The sequence below is a fragment of the Schistocerca serialis genome, chromosome 3 (genome assembly GCF_023864345.2).
Source record: "Schistocerca serialis cubense isolate TAMUIC-IGC-003099 chromosome 3, iqSchSeri2.2, whole genome shotgun sequence".
NCBI classification, from domain to species: Eukaryota; Metazoa; Arthropoda; class Insecta; order Orthoptera; family Acrididae; genus Schistocerca; species Schistocerca serialis.
Genome location: NC_064640.1, coordinates 1,006,205,211 through 1,006,230,103, shown reverse-complemented (window position 1 = coordinate 1,006,230,103; position 24,893 = coordinate 1,006,205,211). Strand labels below are relative to the sequence as shown.

Here is a 24,893-nt window from a genome sequence, read left to right as displayed (position 1 = left end):
AGCTCATGGGCTACTGGTAGTCTGATAGAAACCTTGTCCAAAGTTTCAGAAATCAGTTCCTATCAACCATCCCAACCTTCAGTCAGCTCACAAGGGAACGTAGATGCTATAGCAGCAGTCCAGCAGATGCCTCAGCATCGTGTAAGTAATCGGTGTTTGCGACAACAACAGCCCGCATCACATCAGTGACAGCCTTGCGCTCCGCTGCCTTCATGCCCATACCGCTTCATTCAACATGAATGGATCCCATGTACCAAGCACTGGGCAAAGTGTAATAGGTGTCATAAGAAAGGAAATATTGCTTCTGTCTATAACTCCTTTCCAAACCTGAGCGAGGATGAAATGAACTGGGATGTGAACAGTGTGTTCAGTGATGATGTCTCAAAGCAAATTATACACTGAAGCGTGTGTGTTTAACAAGTCATTGAGAATGCAGGTGGATACTGGTGCAGCAGCAACATTCGTGAATTCTCAGACTTATGTAGACTTGGGTTCTCCCCTTCTGACTCCATTGTCATGGAGGATGGTGAGTTATCACAAACAACAGATTCCCATTCTTGATCAGTTTTCTGCACCTGTGAATTACAAGGCTATGATTCGTTCATTAACGTTCTTAGTTGTGGATAATGCTTAACTGAAAATCTGTTTGATTTGAAAACTTTTAAACTGTTTGAAATATTCATCAATGCTGAAGTGCATTTGCTTTCTGATTAAGTTCCATATCAACAGTTAGATGCTCTCTGTGTCCAATTTTCCTCTGTATTTTCTCCAGGACTGGGCTGTGCAACAGAATTTCAGGCTCATATTACAATGAAACAGTCTGCCCACCCCAGTTTTTTCCTGGTACTTTACTGCTAACTTTATGGAATCAAGTAAAAGCAGAATTAGATCATCTTCAGTCCCTTAATGTTATTCAACCTCCTTTTCCAGTGAATGGTCAGCACCACTGGTGGTAGTGAAAAAGCTACTGAGTAAATTATGGCTCTGTGGTGATTTTTGAAAATCTATTAATGCAGTCAGGCACTGATACCTATCCTTTGCCATGACCTGATGAGCTGTTCACAAAATTATCAGGGAGGGTCATTGTCTTTCAAAGATTTACTTGGTAGAGGCATACTTATTTACAGCTGCCACTCTACAATGAATCTAAACCCCTTTTAGTTATCGATATCCCATTTTACGCTCATCAGTACCAGCTTTTGCCTTTTGTTGTGGCAAGTGCACCAGCTATTTTTCAGTGCTTTTTAGAGCAACTTATTGCATCAGTTTCATGTTGCATCAACTATTTAGATGACATAGTGGTGTCTGGTGCCTCTACAAAGGAAAATTTGCAGAATCACCATGCTCTATTTTCTGTTTTACAGTGTGCAATGTTAAATTGCAGTTTGGACATGACACAGTTTTTTCAACCATTCATTATTTATTTGGATTTTGAAGTATTGCATGCTGGCATTAAACCATTGTGCCAGCATGCTGATGCTATTGCAGCATTGCCACACCTCATATCCATCAAGGAATTACAGGCCTTATTAGGCAAGATTGTGTACTACCACAAATGCATACCAGATGCTGCTACTGTGGCACAACCGCTCCATGCACTATTACATAAAGATGTTCCTTTCCACTGGTCCCCAACTTGTGACTGGGCCATTTAAGTTATTGTTGAAATATAAGCTGCAGTCAGCCCCTTGTTTGGTCACTTTTCAGCTGGGCCAACACGGCAACAGATGTGCATCTCAGTTTGGTCTTGGCACCATGCTTACTCATAAGTTTGCAGACAGTTCTGAACACCCTGTTGCATAGGCCTCTAAATTCTTAAATTCAGTGCAACAGCATTATTCTCAGATAGAGAAAGAGGCTTTGGCGATCGTTTATGTTCTAAAAAGAAATTCATGTTTTTCTATATGGGCCTAAGTTTCACCTAATCACAGACCACAAACCACTGGTGTCTCTTTTTAACCCTTCAGCGTCCTTGCTGGACAGAGCCACGCAGTGCTTGTAGCAGTGGGCTCTTTTCCTGTCGGGATACAATTATGAGATACATTTTTAACCTACAGTGCAACATGCAAATGCTGACACCTTATTGTGTTCGCTGACTGGTTCGAATCCAGAGTTTCACAAGGAGGAATTACTTTGTTTTCATTTAGATGGTGATGGTTGTCCTATTACTAGCACTAAAATTGCAACCACAGTAGCTGTGGATCCTATTTTAAGCAAAGCTGTTTCTTTTGTGCAACACGGCTGACTGGACAAGCCATCAGGCTGTGCCTCTGATCTTCTGAGATATTATTTTGCATTGCGACTTTGTCTTTCTGTCTGGGATAGAGTGCTGCTACAGAGGACACCACTCCTTGGGTTGTACTCCTGTTTGCCCTTTGGCGTGAGGTTGTGTGTTTATTTATTAAATGTGAACCACTGGGGTGTGTCACGTACAAAAGCATTAGCATGCAGAAATGTTTTTTGGGCACCCATTGATGGAGGAAATAGCACAAGTTGATGCAGCCTGCCTGCAGAGTGCCACCAATTGTGTGACTCCCTGTGCTGCTTTGTTACTTTGACTGGATCCACAGCAGCCTTGGGACTGAATTCATGTAGATTTTTCAGGACTTTTTTGAATTTCTACTGTCTAATTGTAATTTACGCTTATTTCAAGTTTCCGTATGTGATGCATTGTCTGTCTACTTTTGTGGCAGTAACAATTTCCAGTTTGTCAAAAATTTTTGCAACGGAAGGTCTTCCATATACGTTAGTTACAGACAATGGCCCCCAGTTCATATCTCAGGAATTTGAAGATTTTTGTAAAAGACATGGTGTTTATCATGTCACAGCTTCGCCTTTTCACCTTTAATCGAAAGATCAAAAACGGAAGCGGAATGACTAGTATAAACATTTAAGACTCAGAGGAAAAGTATGTTTTAGATCTGTCACCAAAAGTAACTTTTGGCCAGTTTCCCAGTTCTTATAGGTTCACCCCTGTTGGCAATAAGAGTCTGGCAGAGGTGTCACATGGTCATCAGCCTGCTTCAGCCAACACTAGGCTGCCCACCTGCACCAGCGCCACAACGCTTCCGGCCTGGCACAGCTGTTTGGCCTCAAGGATTTGGCCGCTGGCTAAAATGGGTGCTACTGGTAATCGCTGACTCCTGTGCATCATTTGCACAGCTAAGGGGTGGGCATTGCAACATGTCAACCAGCTATGATCTCGTGTGGGTGTGCCTCTGCCACCCCCGTGTCATCCATCTGCCTGACCATCTCCTACATTGCAGCCGGGGCCCTCACCTTCTACGTTGCTGCTGTCAACATTTTCACAACTGTCTCCTCTGCTGTGGGTGCCCCCTTCAGCAGTCAGGAACCACGGCATGACCCCGGCTGCTGTGCTGTCATAAGCAACACCTCCAGCTCTGCTGTCACCATCACAACTGGCACCACCTGTTCCGCCACCTTTGCCACAATCTCCTTCCCGGGGGTTGGACATGGATATGAAAATGGATGCTACACCAACGTCACCTGTTTTGCCATATCGCCTCTCACTGTGAGGTGGGCACTGCACCTGTCCACACTAATGCCCCTTCTGACCCTACAAATGGGTGGCAGTGCGTCACATGACACGGCAACCTATGTTGGCCATAGGAGAAATGGACATGAGCACAGTGCTCACTTCTTCACACTGAAAGAGGAGTGCTGTAATTACTAATTTTGTGTGTACACTGCTTCATAGTTCTCATGAGAAGTTTATGCTTAATTGACCACTAGAGGCCACTAGGCCTGCTAATACGACAGCAGTTGTGTGCGCAGCTCCCGGCTGTGCCCCCTGTTGGACCTAATGAATCCACAGGCCGGAGAGCAAGGTTCCACTGGCCACTTGTGTATTACTAATTGTATTGTACTTTTTCTTCCATCTTTTTGTACAGTTCGAGCAATAAATTACAGTATTCTTAGATTAGAATAAGAACAACTATCACTGTCATACCTTAGCAATAGACCTTGAGAACTGAAGAAAATTCTGGTGCTACGTAAAGTCACTAAGTGAGTCTAAGGCTTCCACCCAGTCACTCACTGACCAGTCTGGTGTGGCAGCAGAAGATAGCCAAAGTAAAGCTGAATTTTCAGATTTCACATTTAAAAAATCTTTCATGCAGAAGAATCATACAAACATACTGTTGCTTGACCATCACACAAACTCCCATGTGGAGGATATAGTAATAAGCACCACTGATGTAGTGAGATAACTGAAAGAGTTCACAGCAAATAAGTTACCAGGTCATGATGGAACCACAGTTCAGTTTTACAGAGAGTACTCTACAGCATTGGCCCCTTGCTTGCATTTATTGTGAATCTCTCATCCAATGCAAAGTCTCAAGTGACTGGAAAAAAGTGCAAGCACCTCCTATATATAAGAAGGGTAAAAAAATGGACCCACAAAATTGCAGACTAATATCTGTAATGTCAGTTTGCGAGAGTCCTTGAAAATATTCTGAGTTCAAATATAATAAATTTCCTTGAGAGGGAAAAGCCTCTGTCCACAGATCAGCACAATATTAGAAAGAATTGCTTGTGTGAAACTCAGCTTGCCCTTTTCTCACATGGGATTCTGTGAATCATGGATGACGGGCAACAGGCAGATTCCATATTCCTAGATTTCTGTAAATCATCTGACACAGTGCGACAATACTGACTGATAATGAAGGTACAAGCATACCAAATAGGTTCGGAGGTATGTGAGTGGCTTGAAGACTTCTTAAGTAAGAAAACTCAGTATGTTGTCCTTGACAACATGTGGCTTCTCAGTCATATAACACTCTCTCTCCTATTGTCCACCCGAAAGCTTCCCTAAAACCTCATTTATTGTCCCCTAGCCAACTTAATCCATACCTTTGAGGAACAGACCTATAAATACATCAGGGGGCCATTATGGGAGCCAATATGGCCCCTAATAAGCTAATTTACTCATGGGCTGTTGGAAGAGATATTCATGAAGACCTAGAAGGTGTGTCCCCGGACACGGTACAGATTTATTAATGGCATCTTTGTGATCTGGTGTGTCTGGGCAGAAGGAGGGGCATAACTGGTGGCACTCTTGCTCAGGCTCTAGAGGGAGGCATTCACACTGTCTTCGCCAAAATCAGAAATCAATGAAAGTTATCTACAGAATGTATTTGCAGGAAGAGAGCCCAGTAGTTGGCTGCTGAGAGTTAAATCTGTGGGGAGGGACTGACCCTCCATGCCCAACCTCTACACCAACAAACAGAGATATAATTTATTATAATGGCTGCCTATTCTCATGAAACACAAAATCCATTTGATGGTTATTTCATTGTCTGTGAGTATGAAATATAGGATAATGTCCAGCTTCAGTTCCTTGCTCATGTTGGTGAAAGCAGTACATTTTACAAGTGTATGGCTCACTGTCAAGGGGGTTCATACTCAATTCAGGTTGGATTCACTCATTCTAGGATAAATTAATAGATGCACCAGGTGGCATCTAAAACTGCAGAATCTAAGCATATCAAGTGTTCAGTGGAGGGCCAGAATTTGTGGGAGCTGCATTCTACAAATTCCATATAGGCCTGCCAATGTGTTGATCTAGCAGCACTGAGGAGCTGTCATTCACTGAATGGGTCATTGTACTGTTGAGCATGTTCTGTGTGAAATGATAGGTTGGTATGCTCTACTGTGCTGTGCGGTGCTTATGAAGTAGAAATGAGAATGTGGGGCAGTAATTACTTTCAATTGTATATTTATAAACTAACTTGTCCAAAGTCTTATACATAAGCTGCTTTTGTAGACAACAGGACCAATAAAAATACAATACAACCACAGGATTTGCCACATCACTTCTTTAAACAGTTAAACATAGGTACTGTGCTCCTGAAAGTAGTTCAAATTCAGTATTACACAGTCAGAAGAGACAGAGTTGTTGTACATTGCTGAACACCAGACTCTTGGTCCTATTAATCAAATGCTATATTTGCCACTGCTGCTTTGATGTCATGGACATGATAAGGATTTGATGTGGACATAATTAAAACAAAGGCATTTCTTATTGCAGCAAGATCATACAAAATTTCAATTACCTACTCTCTCCTCTGAATGAAAAAATATTTTGTTAACGCTGACCTGTGGAGAAATGATCAGCATAATAAGATAAGGGAAATTTGAGCTTGCAAAAAAAGAAATAGGTGTTAATTTTCTCTGTGCTCTGTTCTAGAGTTGAATAATAGAGAATTATTGTGAAGGTGGTTCAATGCAACCTCTGCCAGGCACTTAAGTGAGATTTGCATAGTATACAGTACTGGCCATTAAAATTGCTACACCATGAAGATGACATGCCACAGATGCAAAATTTAACCGACAGGAAGAAGATGCTGTGATATGCAAATGATTAGCTTTTCAGAGCATTCACACAAGATTGGCGCTTGTGGCGACGCCTACAATGTGCTGACATTAAGAAAGTTTCCAACCGATTTCTCATATACAAACAGCAGTTGATTGGGGTTGCCTGGTGAAATGTTGTTGTGATGCCTCGTGTAAGGAGGAGAAATGTGTACCATCACGTTTCCAACTTTGATAAAAGTCGGATTGTAGCCTATCGCGATTGCGGTTTATCGTAACGTGACATTGCTGCCCGTGTTGGTCGAGATCCAATGGCTGTTAGCAGAATATGGAATCAGTTGATTCTGGAGGGTAATACAGAACGCCGTGCTGGATCCCAACGGCCTCGTATTACTAGCAGTCGAGATGACAGGCATCTTATCCGCATGGCTGTAATGGATCGTGCAGCCACGTCTCGATACCTGAGTCAACAAATGGGGACCTTTGCAAGACAAAAACCATCTGCACGAACAGTTCGACAACGTTTGCAGCAGTATGGACTATCAGCTCGGAGACCATGGCTGCAGTTACCCTTGATGCTGCATCACAGACAGGAGCACCTGTGATGGTGTAATCAACAATGAACCTGGGTGCACGAGTGGCAAAACGTTATTTTTTCGGATGAATCCAGGTTCTGTTTACAGCATAATGATGGTCACATCCATGTTTTGCACCATCGCGGTGAACGCACATTGGAAGCATGTATTCGTCATCGCCATACTGGCGTATCACCTGGCGTGATGGTATGGGATGCCATTGGTTACACGTCTCGGTCACCTCTTGTTCGCACTGACGGCACTTTGAACTGTGGACATTACATTTCATACCCGTGGCTCTACCCTTCATTCGATCCTTGCGAAACCCTAAATTTCAGCAGGATAATGCATGACTGCATGTTGCAGGTCCTGTACGGGCCTTTCTGGATACAGAAAATGTTCGACTGCTGCCCTGGCCAGCACATTCTACAGAAAATGTCTGGTCAATGGTGGCCGAGCAACTGGCTCGTCACAATATGCCAGTCACTACTCTTGATGAACTGTGGTATCGTGTTGAAGCTACATGGGCAGCTGTACCTGTACACGCCATCCAAGCTGTGTTTGACTCAAATGCCCAGGCATATCAAGGGCGTTATTATGGCCAGAGGTAGTTGTTCTGGGTACTGATTTCTCAGGATCTATACACCCAAATTGCGTGAAAATGTAATCACATGTCAGTTCTAGTATAACATATTTGTCCAATGAATACCCGTTTATCATCTGTATTCCTTCTTGGTTTAGCAATTTTAATGGCCAGTAGTGTACATGTAGATGTAAATGTAGAAATGTGAAGAATGATATGGCGCTTGGTAAGTTTTTTCTCCCTCGATGTGAGACTTATATGTATGAATTTCTGAAATTTTTCAGTCTTATGAACTGTGTGCAGTTCTCTGTAAGCATACCTCATCCTCATTGCAGACATCCATTTGCACGGCAATAGCCATTGCACCCTGTTCTTCTATTTCTAGCTGAAGTTGTTTAAGCCTTTCCACTCTTCTTGCAGCCATTGCGACTTTGGCTCCTGCCAAAGCTAAGCTCTCAGCGATTGCTGCACCAATTCCAGAGGAAGCACCAGTCACAAGTGCAACATGTCCAGAAAGAGGCAAAGTACCTGTAAAAAATGTACTGATTAAAAATAAAAACTTATGCTAACAGTTAGTCTTTACAGACAATTCCTGCATATCGATTTATTTGCCTATAAAACCAATATAGCTATAGGTGTAGTTATACCTCAATTTTCATCCCAATTTCTCTGATATACTACACTAGACTATCTTCCTGAGTTGAACATTTGAGTTATGTTCACAGTCACAACAGTCATCAGTTCATGTTATTTTACATTTTCTGAGTATATTACGATGAATTGGTAAATCAAATTAGCGCACATTTTTCTTGGGTCTTTTTAATTCTAAGATGAAAAGTAATATATAGTGCTCCTTTGGTGCCCATTGCTTTTAGGTCGGTATTGCATATCAGGTGTAGTAATGCCCTCTGTTCTTGATTAAATGGTCTCTATTGCAATTGTAAGAGCTTTGAAACTGTGTAAATGTCATTCAGTGAAAGCTCTTGCAAGTATGAATTATATCATTCCATCACACTGGATGTTATTGGGTGGATAAAAATGTCTCTTTATTTTGTTTTTGTTACTGGCAATTTCATATGTGAATTCTTGTTCACATGCATGTATAGTACAACACATCAAAATCAATATATTTGTCTAACAGCCCACATCAAATTACACAATGGTAAAAACATTGACTAGATTTTTAATTAATCTTTGTTTATTGAAGTTGGATCTGTAGACAACATACATAGTATGGATCCATTCAAACTTGTATCATCAGTTCTAAAAAGTATACATGTACCTAGCTTGCCCAGTTAGCCATGCAGTCTAATGCACTGCTTTCCGGGCGGGAAGACGTGCCAGTCCCCGGCATGAATTCACCTGTTGGATTAGTGACGAGGTCCAATGTGCTGATCAGTCTGTGGATGGTTGTTAAGGCGGGTTTCCATCTGCCTGGGTGAATGCGGGCTGATTCCCCTTACTCCACCTCAGTTCCACTATGTCGGCGACTGGTGAGCAAACACCGTCTCCATGTACGCGTATACCATAATTGGTCTACCACGCAAACATTTGGGGTTACACTCATCTGCTGTGGGTGTGAGAAGTTCCTGAGGGGAGGGGGGGGGGGCCTCCACTGGGGCCAAACCGCACAATAACCCTGGGTTCGGTGTGGGGCGGCAGTGGGATGAGTGGACTGCTGTAGCCTGTTGTGGGGTTGTGAACCACTGAGGGCTGCAGCGGGGATGAAGGCTCGCCTTTGTTTCTAGGACCATAGTTCAATACAAAACAATACAATACATATACCTAATAAGTAGCATTTAGGAAATTATGATTGCATGCATCAATATTCTAGGTCCATACCACTTTAATTACAATGTTGCTTACACTGTCTATGTTACATGTGTGCATATTTCTATATGGTCTGAGAGTTTCTTTCTCTCTCTTTTTAAGAATGTATTGTGTGGTTTAAGTGAGCTACAAAACAGTTTCCTATCATTAATGTTTTGAGAGATTTTTTTGAAAATATTTATATTGTTTATGTCTCGCAAGTTTGAAGGAAGTTTTCTAGGTAGTGTAGAATGTTTGAAATGTTCATAATTCATAGTCTGATCCTCTGGGATGAAGTTACAGTGAAGATACTTCATATTAGAAAATCCACCATTGTTTTCTTGTTGCTCTTTTTTACACAGAATTTTTGTGTCCTCGTTGAAGTTCCTGGCTTCTATTCAGATATTCAGATTATTAATATTTTTTGTGGGAGAACTGGAGAAACACTGTTAAGATGTGTTAGCTTTTTCTGTATATTTTGCAGTACTTTTCATGTACTGTGTGTTGTTCAGATTTGTTAGTTGGTGTTGTTGATTCTTTTCACAGAGATGAGGTGTTGTGACCTTTCTGTCTTGTCTCAGCTTTGTCGTATTTTCTATTATCTGCGCAAACCTAAAGGAAAGCTTTTTCTTACCTAGTCTGTTTATATGCAGCACATGGAGATTAAAATGAAACCTCCTAAGTCTCAAAGTTCCCAAATAAAAAAAGAAATGTGAGTAAAGTAGGGCAGAGATAATTTGTTATTTGGAATTAAGAGTCATTGACAGAACTAGATGGAAATATATTTTATGTCATTATAGGCAAATCAGAACTAGAAGTAACATCAAGTATGCCCCTGAAAAGTGTATAATAATTGTAACTTCAGACTTTTGCAGGTGATTCAGTTATCTATAATGAAGTAATATCTGTATAAGTTGCACAAATATATAATCTTGATAAGATTTCAAAGTGGTGCAAAGATTGTCAGCTTGCTTTAAAAGTGCAGAAATGTGTAGTTGTGCACTTCCCAAAATGCAGAAAAGTAGTATCCTACCACTGCAATATCAGTGAGTCACAATTGGAATCAGTAAATTCATACAAATACATGAGAGTAACAATTTGTGGGTATATAAAATGGAGCAATCACCAAGCAGGTGGTAGACTTAATTTTATTGCTGGGATACTGGAAAAAAAGTTAGCGTACAAATGAGACTACTTAAAAACCACTCATGCATTTCAGCTTAGAATACTGCTCAACTATGTGGGACATATACTAAACAGCCCAACAGGGGATATTGTATGTTACGGTCATGGCTGGTTTGAGAACATTTTTCAACACAAGTGATATTTTATTTGGCAGCCGCTCCCCCTCCATCAGGCATTAGTTGTCCTCACTTGGGCCCTTCATAAGACATTTAAAAATAAATCTAAATCTAGTGATCATGGAAACGGCTTGTTTTCTCTTTTCAGTAACTACTGACTGACCTATTTCACTGTTGACATCATTTTCCAAAATTTTTGAGAAGGTGATGTACTCTAGAACAGTATCTCACCTTGGCAACAATAATATCCTCAGCAAATCACAGTATGGGTTTCAGAAGGGTTGCTCTACTGAGAATGCCATTTACATGTTCACACACCATATATTACAAGCATTAAATATCAAAATAGCACTGGTAGGTATTTTCTGTGACCTATCCAAGGCATTTGATTGTGTGAATCATAGCATACTCCTGGATAAATTGAAGTTTTATGGGATTGATGGTATAGCCAACCAATGGATCATGTCATATCTAACCAAAAGAATGCAGGAAATTGTACTTAGTAGTAATTCACCCAATAGAATCCAGGGACATAATTCTGACTGGGGAGAAATCACCTATGGGGTTCTTCAAGGCTCAGTCTTGGTCCACTACTGTTTCTCATGTATGTAAATGATCTACCATCTAATGTACAACAAGCAGAATTAGTTCTTTTTGCAGATGACACCAGTATTGTAATCACTCCCAGTACACATACAGAAATGGAAGAAATGGTGAACAAAGTTCTAAAAAGTATCATTGACTGGATTTCTGCAAATGGCCTCACCCTGAATTTCACAAAGACACATCATATTCAGTTCTGCACCTCTAGGGGTTCTGCACCACTGATAAGTGTAACACATGGTGATGAAAGAATATACAGGGCTATTACAAATGATTGATGCGATTTCATAAATTCACTGTAGCTCCAATCATTGACATATGGTCACGACACACTACAGATACGTAGAAAAACTCATAAAGTTTTGTTCGGCTGAAGCCGCACTTCAGGTTTCTACCGCCAGAGCGCTCGAGAGCACAGTGAGACAAAATGGAGCCGAGAAAGCGTATGTCTTGCTTGAAATGCACTCACATCAGTCAGTCATAACAGTGCAACGACACTTCAGGACAAAGTTCAACAAAGATCCACGAACTGCTAACTCCATTCAGCGATGGTATGCGCAGTTTAAAGATTCTGGATGCCTCTGTAAGGGGAAATCAACGGGTCGGCCTGCAGTGAGCGAAGAAACGGTTGAACGCGTGCAGGCAAGTTTCACGCGTAGCCCGCAGAAGTCGACGAATAAAGCAAGCAGCGAGCTAAACGTACAACAGCCGATGGTTTGGAAAATCTTATGGAAAAGGGTAAAGCAGAAGCCTTACCATTTACAATTGCTACAAGCCCTGACACCCGATGACAAAGTCAAACGCTTTGAATTTTCGGCGCGGTTGCAACAGCTCACGGAAGAGGATGCGTTCAGTGCGAAATTTGTTTTCAGTGATGAAGCAACATTTTGTCTTAATGGTGAAGTGAACAGATACAGTGTGCAAATCTGGATGGAAGAGAATCCTCACGCATTCGTGCAGCAAATTCGCAATTCACCAAAAGTTAACGTGTTTTGTGCAATCTCACGGTTTAAAGTTTACGGCCCCTTTTTCTTCTGCGAAAAAAACATTACAGGACACGTGTATCTGGACATGCTGGAAAATTGGCTCATGCCACAACTGGAGACCGACAGCGTCGACTTCATCTTTCAACAGGATGGTGCTCCACCGCGCTTCCATCACGATGTTCGGCATTTCTTAAACAGGAGATTGGAAAACCGATGGATCGGTTGTGGTGAGACCATGATCAGCAATTCATGTCATGGCCTCCACGCTCTCCCGACTTAACCCCATGCAATTTCTTTCTGTGGGGTTATGTGAAAGATTCAGTGTTTAAACCTCCTCTACCAAGAAATGTGCCAGAACTGCGAGCTCGCATCAACGATGCTTTTGAACTCATTGATGGGGGCATGCTGTGCCGGGTGTGGGAGGAACTTAATTATTGGCTTGATGTCTGCCGAATCACTAAAGGGGCACATATCGAACATCTGTGAATGCCTAAAAAAACTTTTTGAGTTTTTGTATGTGTGTGCAAAGCATTGTGAAAATATCTCAAATAATAAAGTTATTGTAGAGCTGTGAAATCGCTTCAATCATTTGTAATAACCCTGTATAGGGTGGAAACTTCAACATTCTTAGGTGTCCATATTGATGATAATTTAAATTGGAAAAAAACACATTTTGGAACTCCTAAAACAACTTAGTTCAGCCACTTAGAATCATAGCAAAATCTGGGGAGAGAAAAATCAGTAAGCTGACATATTTTGCTTATTTTCATTGAGTAATGTCATATGAAATAATGTTCTGGGGTAACTCATCTTTAAGAAAGAAGGTCTTCATTGCCCAAAAATGTGCTGTAAGAATAATATGTGGTGCTCACCCGCGATCACCTTGTAGACATCTGTTTATGGAGTTGGGCATTCTGGCTACTGCTTCACAGTATATTTACTCCCTCATGAAGTTTGTTGTAAATAATCCACTACAGTTCAAAAGGAACAATTAGGTACATAATAACAATTAAATGTTGCAAGTGTGATGTTTAATTCTTCAATGATGAAAACATCAACCTCAAATACGTGAGCTTAACAAATAAACCTACAGTGAAGAATTTTAATGTCAATTTAGTGTGAGATAAAAGTGAAATATGTATATTAGGAGATAGCCACCCCAAAGGAGTAGCCAGTATAATGATAGCTATGCAATCTCGCTACAAAATTACAATTGTTGTGAAACCAGGTGCTCCTCTTGGTGAGATTATGAGAAACTGTGAGCAGTTAACAAAAAATTCCTCTGTCTGTGTCATAATAAGTGGTGCAAATGGTGTTTATCATAATGAAAGCCATCATGCAACAAGAACACTCAAAGAAACTTTGGAAAAACTCTCACATATAAAAGTTTTCATGCTTAGTGTTCCACATAGGCATGACTTAATAAGTAGCTCATGTGTTAACTTAGAAATTAACAAAGTCAACAGGAGAATAAGAAAACTCTGCTGCAGTTTCCCACAGTCTACCTTTATTCATGCAAACAGCATGGAGAGAGGTCACTTTACAAAGCATGGTATGCACAGGAACACACAGGGAAAGGAAGCTATGTGCAAACAAGTGTTAAATGCTATTAACTGCAATGCAGTGGAAGGTCATGCTGTAATCCCTCTGCCAGTAAGCTTAGTAACAAAAATGAAGGAAATGAATGCATCAGAATTTTTAGTAGTTAGATGCTCAGATGATACAGTTTCATCATCAAACAGAGTTAACTCAATGGTTACATGTACTTCAGAAGAACAGAAGAAATCAGAATTGAAGAAGAAAAGGCAGCAGTTCCACCCTTTGAATCTACAGCAGCACTACTTGTGCACCAACCTTCATGCAGTTCATCAAAAATATCATCGTTAGCAGAAAGGCCAGCTGCAACAACAGTAGGACCCCAAGAACCTACAGTAACAGCAATCTTATTCCCACCTACAAGCAAGTCAATAGCTTCATCATCTTCAAGGGAAAAAACAGCATCAGCTCAAGGTAAATCAACAATTAAGTCAACAGATTCATCATCTTCAGTAAAGAAAGCAGCATACACTGAAGAAAAATCAACATCGTCACAGAGAACAGGAGGTAAACGTAAAGTTGTGTGTCCTCCTCATCTGAAGGATTTTTTTAATCACAGGCATGAGAAAGAAGAAAACACCAAAATAGGTAATAACCCAAACAAATTCTCCATTTTTCATCAAAACATAAGGGGAATAAAAAGCAAACTAGATCAATTAGAAGTTAACATAAATGAAAAAAAAAAAAAAAATTATGAACAAAGCTCAGATGTTATGTTTCTCAGACCACCATATTACAGAAGGAATTGAAACATTACATATAGACAGTTATAGCCTTGCCACCTACTACTGTAGACATAGCATGGGAATAGGTGGAGTAGCTATTTTCATTAAAAATAACTTAACTTTTAGATCTGTAGATGTAAGGAAATATTGCATTGACCAGCAGTTTGAAGTATGTGCAGTAGAAGTGACATTAAACAGTTCAAAATTAATACTGGTTACAGTCTACAGGGCACCAGGTACCAATTTCAGTCTTTATGGTGCAGTTTGAATTGTTACTATCAACCTTATTTTAAAAAATAATGACATTATCTTACTCTGGGACTTTAATGTCAACTTTGCAACCAAATACAACAACAAAGGAGAGCTCCAGAACTTGTGGAGTTTCTACAATTCTACATTGGTGGTTGACTTTCCTACTAGGATAACACCTGACTGTCAATCTCTGATGAATAATATATTTTTAGATGTAAGTTTATACCAGAACTTCAGTGTCACCCCAATCTTAAATGGTACATCAGTACATGATGGACAGCTCCTCACTCTACATGACTACAGACCTCTCAAGAAAACAATCCCATCGTGGAAGGCAATCAGACTTATGAACGAAGAGTCCCTGGAAATTTTTAACCATAAGCTGCAGCATATTCATAAATGTTTTCCTATCCCACTTTGAAGAAGCTTTTCCTAAAAAGTTTGTTAGGAACAATATTTCCTCATCCTTAAAGAAGCCCTGGATCACAAAGGGTATTAGCACTCCGTCTTCAGGCCACAAGTGGCCATCGAGACCATCCGACCGCCGTGTCATCTTCAACTGAGGATGCGGATAGGAGGGGTGTGTGGTCAGCACACTGCTCTCCCAGTTGTTATGATGGTTTTCTTTGACCGGAGTCACTACTATTCGGTCGAGTAGCTCCTCAATTGACATCACGAGGCTGAGTGCACCCCGAAAAATGGCAACAGCGCATGGCGGTTGGACGGTCACCCATCCAAGTGCCGGCCACGCCCGACAGCGCTTAACTTCAGTGATCTCACGGGAACCGGTGTATCCACTGCGGCAAGGCTGTTGCCCAAAGGGTATTAGAGTGTCATGTAAATGTAAGAGGGAACTTTATATTGCAGCCAGAGGGTCCAGGGACAGAGAATTAATCAGCCATTATAAAATGTATTGCAAAATTCTAAAGAAAGATATTCAGACATCAAAAGCACTGTATTATATAAAAGAAATTGATAACTCCAATAATAAAATGAAGACTGTCTGGCAAACAGTTAGCAAGGAGACAGGGAACAATAAAAAAAGACCCATAGAAAACTTCAAAATCAAACACGAGGGAATCTTGTGCAAAATCCTCAGATCATAGCTGAAATCTTTAATAAACCCTTCCCGTCGGTGTCTGAGCAAATAGGCTGCAAGGATTCTGTGAATGATGCCTTGACCTTTTTGCTAATGCTGTCCCTAACAAAATCATATGCATATTAGACATATTACAGTATGAGAAATTGAAAACCATGAAAACCGAGAACTCCTGTGAAGTAGACAATATTTCTAGCAAATTGATAAAACAGTGCTGTACTTCTGTAATACTGTGTCATATTTTCAATGCTCCTTTGCAACAAGAAATTGTTCCATTGATCCTGATAGACTAAAGTATGCTATCATGAAGCCTCTCTTTAAGAAAGGGGAGAAACCTGATGTTACAAATTTCAGACCAATATCTCTCCTGACTGTGTTTCCAAAGGTACTAGAAAAACTTATGTATTCTAGGATTTTAGAACACCTACATAAATTCAATATTCTTAGCAAACATCAGTTTGATTTCCAGAAAGGTCTGCAACTGAACAAGAGAGATATGCCTTTATAGATAAGGTTTTGGAATCTCCAAATGAGAAAATAGTGACAACAGGGTTATTTTGTGATATATCTAAAGCCTTTGACACTGTGAACCACCAAATACTATTACTGAAGGCAGACCATCAAGGAATAAGTGGTGTAGCAGACAACTGGTTCCAGTCATACCTGACAGATAGGAAACAGAAAGAAGTCTTAGATACATCAGACAATTTGTGTGGTGGAATGATTTTATCAGAATGGAGAGACATAAATTGTGGAGTGCCACAGAGCTCTATCCTTGGTCCTTTACTGTTCCTGTTATTTACAAATGATGTACCTTATTCGACCATGATACAGTGTAATTTTACCATCTTTGCAGATGACACAAACATAAGGGTTAATGGTCATAAACGGGAAAATGTTCAAGAGTCTGTTAATATTATTCTTGTAGATTTAATGAAATGGTTTAATGCAAATGGTCTTTCACTAAACCTTAGTAAGACTAATTATATTCAGTTCATCCCAAATGCCAAAACTGAGGAAGCAATGACTGTTAAATATGCCACACAGGTCATAGAAAGAGTGGAAGTAACAAAGTTGCTAGGTGTGAAGATTGACTGTAGAGTAAATTGGTCCGATCACATTTTAGATCTTTAGAAGAGACTCAGCTCTTCAATTTTTGCAATGCGAATCATCTCTGACAGTGCAAACTTAAGCATTAAAAAAGCAGCATACTATGGTTACTTCCATTCTTTGATGGCATATGGAATTATTTTTTGCAAAGAAAATATTCATTCTATTCCAGAATCTGGGTATTCTTACAACTACTTCTCAATACATATATTCACTTATGTGTTTCATAAGTAAAAACACTGATTTATACAAATGTAACAGTGAATACCATCAGTGCAACACAAGGAGGAAACATGATTTCCACACTTAAGGTAAAAATTTGAAGGTTGTGCAGAAGGGTGTACAGTACTCTGGTATAAAGATATTTAATGCTCTTCCTCCAGAAATCAAATGTGAAATAGCCAACAAATCTACATTTAAAGAGCTTCTAAGGCAATTTCTTTTAGCCACATCATTTTACAGTTTGCAAAAGTTTATGAAACACAGTGAGAAACTGCCTTAAAATAAAATAACATGTATTATCATATAAATTGAACATTAAGCTATACATTCTTGTCACATATGTAACTGTATTAGTGTTAACTGCTTATATTTAACTCTCTGGGTTATATGATGTTTTCATATTTAATTTATTATGTTTTATACTTTGTAATCTGTAGGCCTAAGGTTTCTCATTTCATCATATTGTGTTACAGATCATTGTAGCAGTTACATAACTTTCTAAACTTTACTTGTGAACATAGTGTATAAGTACTTGTCATTGACAATGTAAAAATTGACACACACTACATACATCTGAAATTCTCACATTTGGATCCATGGTGTAAGAAATAAATAAATAAATAAATTACAATACTAGAAGAGAAAATGACATTCATTACTCAACATTAAGGTTGTCTTTAGCACAGAAAGGGGTGCACAACACTGCAACAAAAATTTTTGACCACTTACCCAGTGATATAAAATGTCTAACAGACAGCAAGGTAAAATTTGAAAATAAATTGAAAAAGTTTCTCCTTAACAACTCCTTCTATTCTGCAGAAGAATTTCTGTGTTTGTAATGTGTAAAAGGTGGTGGGTAGGAATTGCTAACTCAATCTGTAAATTTTGTTTCCATTTCAGGGGGCTGGGGGAGGGGAAGGGGTGAATAATTATATGGTGATGCTTAGAGTACAAATAGATGTACAAATTAATTTGCAATATAAATGTAAAATGACTCGTTCCACATCATGACGTTTATCATGCAAAATGATCCATGGGACATGAAAGTAAGTAACTAATTACTACACACACATTCCTCAGCAACAGAAATAAATTTCTAAATCTATTCCATTGCTAAATATAAAAACAAGAAACAATTCATTTCCATTTAGGCTTATTCTAAGATCTCTAAAAATTTGTAGTGAAAGCAGAAGAAACTAAACTTATTGTATTCTTATAGTTTCGATAACAATGTGCTATATATTATACTAAGTTGCAAAAATGTAAATATAAAATGTTCTGCTATTTTTTGTTTACTAATAGAACTTTTTAAATCTATAGTTTAAAAGTTGTTTCACTTTTCAATGAAAAAAATGAGACAGAAATACAAAAAAATATCATCTAATTTTATGTTTTCATGTATCAGACACTGTTCAATTGTGTAAAATGTACGTTACATTAAAAAAAACCCTCATCAGTTCAAAATTGATAAACATGGTCAAAATTTTTATGTACATTACTGAAAAGGAAGGCACAGGTTTGTGTTTGATACAAAAAACAAATGCTCTATTAATAAAGTAATATATAATTGTTACAGTTGTTCAGTATATGTACCGACATTTTTTTCCATTGCATAAAATCATTGCACTGAAATTTTTGTAGCCTTCAACTAGTATCTTTCAAAATAGACAAAATAGAATCACAATCTTTTGACATCAAGTTATTGCATTCCATAGCTAAAGTTGACATATCATACAGTCTTTGGGAGAGTGTTGATCAAAAGTGTATCTTTACAAACTTGTTTTTGAAAAACTCCTTTCATCATTAGCTACAGATATAGGTAAAGTGAGGAAGTTGCATATACATCCAAAACTATTGAACAAAATGTCAAAGAGATAGCTTTTTGCAATATAAGGTAATGAGCTATGTGAAAGAACTTTCAGCAGGAAGAATGGGCAGTAAACTTCATCATTTAGTTCCTTCCCATTGACGTCACACTCATCAACACAATCTGAAGGGTGAAATTTGTGTCCAATTAGAAGGGGATTTGATTAAAAGTTTACATTTCAAATACAACTCTATTAACGAGAGCAATATTTGATACTGAATTAAGTGATAGAATTTTCCACTTAGGCACCTCTGGTGTCCCTCTCAGCTTGGCACACTAAGAGATTACTTGTGTCAATTGGACCTTAAACTGCCCCTGGTTGAGGTGTAATATACACTCAGATAGAGTGGTGTGTAACCCTACGCCTGCTGTACTGGTTGTTACCTATCTCGTTTCTTCATAACTGAACAATTGTGGAATCTTACGCGGTACATTGTGGTAGGACCACACTCTCACCACGCGTTTTTGAATGAGAATAATACGAGTAGCTCCAGCACAATTTCAGCAAGACTTATTTTTTTTTTTTTTTTTTTTTTTTTTTTTTTTTAGTAGCTGCTGAAATATTACACACTGCAGATCTCGTTTGTCTAGGGGTTCTTGAAATTTTATCTGCAAAATAATCATTCCAACAAGCATGGCCTGGGTTTTCTTCCTGTTTGAAATAAACACTACCGGATCTGAAATACTTTCAGCTAAACATTATATTTATTCGTACTTTTTGTTAGTAACTACACCATTTTCACTATGAACATTGATACTCTAAACGCATTATACTGCACTTGTCACATAAACACATCCATCTCCCTCCAATACCGACAAAGAAGTGGCGGGCAAGCCAACATGTGCCCAGAAGTTTCAGACATCCCTGCATTCTAGATTCTTTGGTCTACTGACCTTAATAAAGTCCAAGGATACATATAAATAAACACATATAAATATACAGCATTTAACATCTCAAACGAATCCATTATTTATCATAAAAGAGAATATTCATAATTAAATAAATTAAATACATTTTCTGGCAACATAATGAAATTACCTTAACTCTTTACTGTGGGCATCGTACTTTTCGCATGAGATAAACTTTATCTCTGACACTTAATTACATTACACTACGTAGACGATGAATGATGGTTACAATAGTTGAAACCCTGTATTAGTTAAATAGTTAAGAATAGACAACACTTTGGAGATTTTATTTTTGTAATATGTTTTTGCATGTAATGTGATGTGATGTGGATGCCACATGTCGTCAAGGTGGAACACTGTTTGCAGTGTTATCAAGAGTTGTGGTACCTGTATTTTTACCATGGTTTTGATGTCCTCACTCGGAATAGCAAGGCGTGCCACCAAATAAGGAATTTGCCATGACAATGATGATGATGTCACAGTGAACAAAAGAAGTCCCAGAAATGTCAGGTCATTTTCTCATTCGTATAACATCAGTGTTGAAGGAACAAACTCAAAATGTACATATATGAAATATTTCTCTACATTAAGTAATTGTATATGTTCTTAGAAGAAGTGCTTTCTATTCATTTGTAGAAAGTTGGAAATAGTTCAAGACTTAAAGACTTCAGTACAAGAACTACTGCAAGTACAAACTTTTAGCACCAACCCAGTCTTATTTAATCATTTCTTTAAGGTGCTGCAGTTGAAAGTTCTAAGTGAGGAAAAACACATAGAAATATCTGCCATAGAGATAAGCAAGACAGATGAGACACAAAGGTTAACTATAATATGTATTTACCGTTCACCCAGTGGTGATATAGATACTTTCACTGCAAAACTAATCCAGATTCTAGACATGGCTTCGAATCCTAAAGGGAAGGCTCTCATTTGTGGCGACTTAAATATAAACACACAAAACCCAGATAGATTCTGTAACTCATTCTTGAATATATTGCGCTGTTATAAGTTATCACCATTAGTTAACAGAGCCACGAGGATAGCCAAAAACTCATCATCAACAATTGATCACATCATCACAGACACAGATAAAGAAAGTTGTGAAATTATTGTAGATAACCTTGGCCTTTCTGATCACTCCTATCAAATCCTAAAATTAAACATAAATACAGACAATACAACTAAAACATACACATACAGAAGGGTTTTCTCCAAACCAAACAGATCAGAATTTGCCAAGCAAATAAACAGTATAACTTGGGAAGAAGTGTATGCTGAAACTAGTGTAAATAAGAAATTTTCTAAATTCATGTCACTATTTAAACTCAGATTTGATGAAGCATTCCCAAAGGTGCAAACTGCAGTACACTCACACAAAAGAAATACCTGGGTGACCAAAGGAATAAGGAAATCCTCTGCAACACTCAAACAACTGAACATGTTAAAAAACTACCATAGTGATCTTGGTTTCCTAAACTACTACCACACATACAAAAGAATATACAGAAGAGTATTACGAGATGCAAAAAAAGCCCACAATGACAGTATTATAGAAAAGGCAGAAAATAATATTAAAGCAGCCTGGACTGTTACCAAACAGGAAACAAACAGTAATAAATTAAAAACAGTAAATATTCAAATTAAACATAATGGTGCTATTATACATAACCCAAATACACTAGCAAATACTGTAAGTGAGTACTTCAGCAGTGTTGCTACCAAGCTACAGCAAAAGTTTGGCAAAAAACAGCCTGAACAAAAATTGAACTATATGGCTAACTCAATGTTACTGTTACCGACTTCTACAGAAGAAGTAAGGATGGTTGTGAAGAATCTAAAGAATAAAACATCAGCAGGTTTAGATGAAGTGCCAGTGTGCTTACTGAAGGACTGCATTGACAGCATACAACATCCTTTGGCACACATCATAAATGAATCTTTCACTGCAGGCTGCTTCCCAGAATACTTAAAATGTGCAAAAGTCCTACCTCTATTTAAGAACGGCGATCCAGAAAATATAGAAAACTATAGGCCCATCTCATTACTCTCATCCTTTTCCAAGGTAATAGAAAATATAATGAAAAAGAGACTAATGGATTTCCTAAACAAGTACAATACTAAAGAACAGTTTGGTTTCAGGCCAGGAAGAAGCACAGGTTCAGCAGTAGCTCACTTCACAAATTTTGTCTTAGAAGCACTTGATGAAGGTGAACATGTAACAGGCATATTCCTTGACCTTAGCAAAGCATTTGATATGGTAGACCACAAAATACTACTAAACAAAATGGAGGCACTAGGAATAAGGGGAACAGTAAATAATTGGTTTCAATCGTACTTGGAAAATAGGGTACAGTGTGTAGAGATCTCACAAACGAAGTTCAGCAAATTGACAAAACACATTTCCAAACCAGAACATATTAACATAGGAGTCCCTCAGGGAAGTGTGTTAGGGCCAATACTGTTCCTAATATATATCAATGATTTTCCCCAGAGTGTCAAATACGGGGAAGCAATACTATTTGCAGATGATAGCAGCATCCTTATCAGTGATGAGTCACCAGACAAATTGAGAGACAAAGCTGAAGAAACTCTCGATCATGTATGCAAGTGGGTAGTAAGCAACAAATTAACCCTCAATATTAAAAAAACAAACAGTATTAATTTCCACATAAATAAAAAAACATAATAGCATAGGCCTAGAAGTTAAAGATGAACTTATAGATTGTGTCACAAACACAAAATTCCTAGGAATGCATGTTGACTTACAGCTTAACTGGACTGACCATATTGCAGCACTAGAAAAGAAAATTGCTACTGCTAGCTATGCACTCCGGATAATTATGTCAGTATGTAATAGTTCATGTGCTAAGACTACATACTTTGCATATGTGCATTCAATAATTAGTTATGGCATAACCTTCTGGGGTACAAATGTGCAGAACATACAAGCAATTTTCAAGCTGCAAAAGAGGGCAGTACGAATAATAACAAAAAGCAGCAAGAGAGCTCACTGTACTGATTTATTCAAAACCATGGGAATCTTGACAGTACCATGTGAATACATCTTTCAGACTGTGATATATGTAAAGAAACACATTGACCAGTACACACAAAACAGATCTATACACCAACACTGGACTAGATCCTGCCACCATTTGCATCTTATACGAAAAAACAAAACAAAAACCCAAAATTGTTTATTATTTAATGGAATAAAAATGTATAATAGACTTCCAGAGGAGATCAAAGCTGAAACTGGAATACATGCCTTTAGGAAAGCTGCAAAAAGTTATTTAGCAGATAAATGTTACTATACTGTCAAAGAATACTGTAAATGACATGTGTTCACCTCAATTCATGCAAGAGTACCTTTGTAAATTTATATTTATCTGTAATTAAGATTGGTGTGTATTTGTTTTGTGTAACCCATGCAAGAATACATTTGTAAATTTATATTTATTTGTAATTAAGATTGGTGTGTATTTGTTTTGTGTACAAATGATTAAGTTGCACCATAGAAATATGTACTACCAGAAGTACTATTATGTATATACTCATTCCATGTATACAGTTGACGACATCCATACAATACAAGTTGTCTACGGATGAATAAATGTGAACAATCTGAATCAGAACATATATATAAAAGGCAAATGCAATGAAGGTATACAATGAAGGGCAGCACAGATGACCACAAGTTTGTTTCACTCACGGAAAACGTGCTGAAAGACTTGAAATGCCAGACTCTTGAAGACAAGACACCAAATACCCTGCGAAACCCTATTTTTGAAGAACCAGAACTAAATGGAGCATCTAGAAGTGTACTTCAGCCCCTACATATCACAGTCATTCTTGTGGCACTACTTATGTGAATGGAATGGGGTGAAACTGTGAAATGTGGTACAATGGGAAGTACCCTCTGTCACGCTTTTCACAGTGGTTTGCAGAGTGTGGATGTAGATGCACATATAGGTGTAGATGTAGACATAGACTGAAGAGGTATATTTCAGCAGCAGAGTGGTTCAACACATAAATCTTATTCAGAAGCACCATGGTTCAAATTCCTATCCAGCCATCTAGATCCTGATTTTCTGTGCTTTCCCTAAATTGCTCAAGGCAAATGCTCAGATGATTTCTTTGAAAAGGACATGATCAATTTCCTCAATCTGGGTATCTGGTCTGTGACCAACAACACTGTTACTGATTAGACTTGACATACTAATTTTTCTAGCAACAAATGCAACAGGTGACAATAAGGTAAAACTAAAGTTAATCTACCACCCGAAATCTGGCTCACAAGGACAGGAAATTAGAAACTGGACTAATAGATCATTTACACTATCTGTCAAAAACCACATTGAGCAAAATAATCTGCTTTAATTTATTGAACCTTATATTATATTTTTAGCTGTCCAATGGACTTACAACAAGACATGGGCAATTAGATTATACTAAGGCGATTTTCTCTCTCCCATCCCCCCCCCCCCCCCCCCCCTCCTCACAAGTCACCCTTCCAAAGACCAAATTTATGATTCAACCCATGGATCATCCGATAATTGCAGATAAAAAGAAGCTCTATGCACAGGCACTTTTTATTGTGTGCTTTGAAACATGTGGAACTACCAACACAACTCTAAGAAAATTTAGGAAGAAAGGCTTCATTACTGCCATATAAGTGAGCTAAGTAAAATTTAGGAAGAAAGGCTTCATTACTGCCATATAAGTGAGCTAAGTAAAATTTAGGAAGAAAGGATTCATTACTGCCATATAAGTGAGCTAAATGTGAAAGCTTGACAAGAAGTAACAGTGAACTGTCTAAAATCCATTAAACAACTGCAACTGAGGATTATATTGAATAAGTTGAGAAATTCTCTTCAGTTGTAAATGACATATTTTTTATTGCACAACTACTTTTGGCGACTA

At 38.4% G+C, this 24,893-nt stretch overlaps 1 protein-coding gene across 3 annotated transcripts in view; it reads right to left on the bottom strand.

Annotated features, from left to right (window-relative positions):
• LOC126471452 (uncharacterized) overlaps positions 1-24,893 on the bottom strand; it is a 413,388-nt gene that overhangs the window by 13,510 nt on the left and 374,985 nt on the right. For all 3 annotated transcript variants that reach the window (XM_050099641.1, XM_050099639.1, XM_050099640.1), the window contains one exon: positions 7,811-8,019. In XM_050099641.1, coding sequence (XP_049955598.1) covers positions 7,811-8,019 — 209 coding nt within the window. The remainder of the gene's footprint in view (positions 1-7,810; positions 8,020-24,893) is intronic.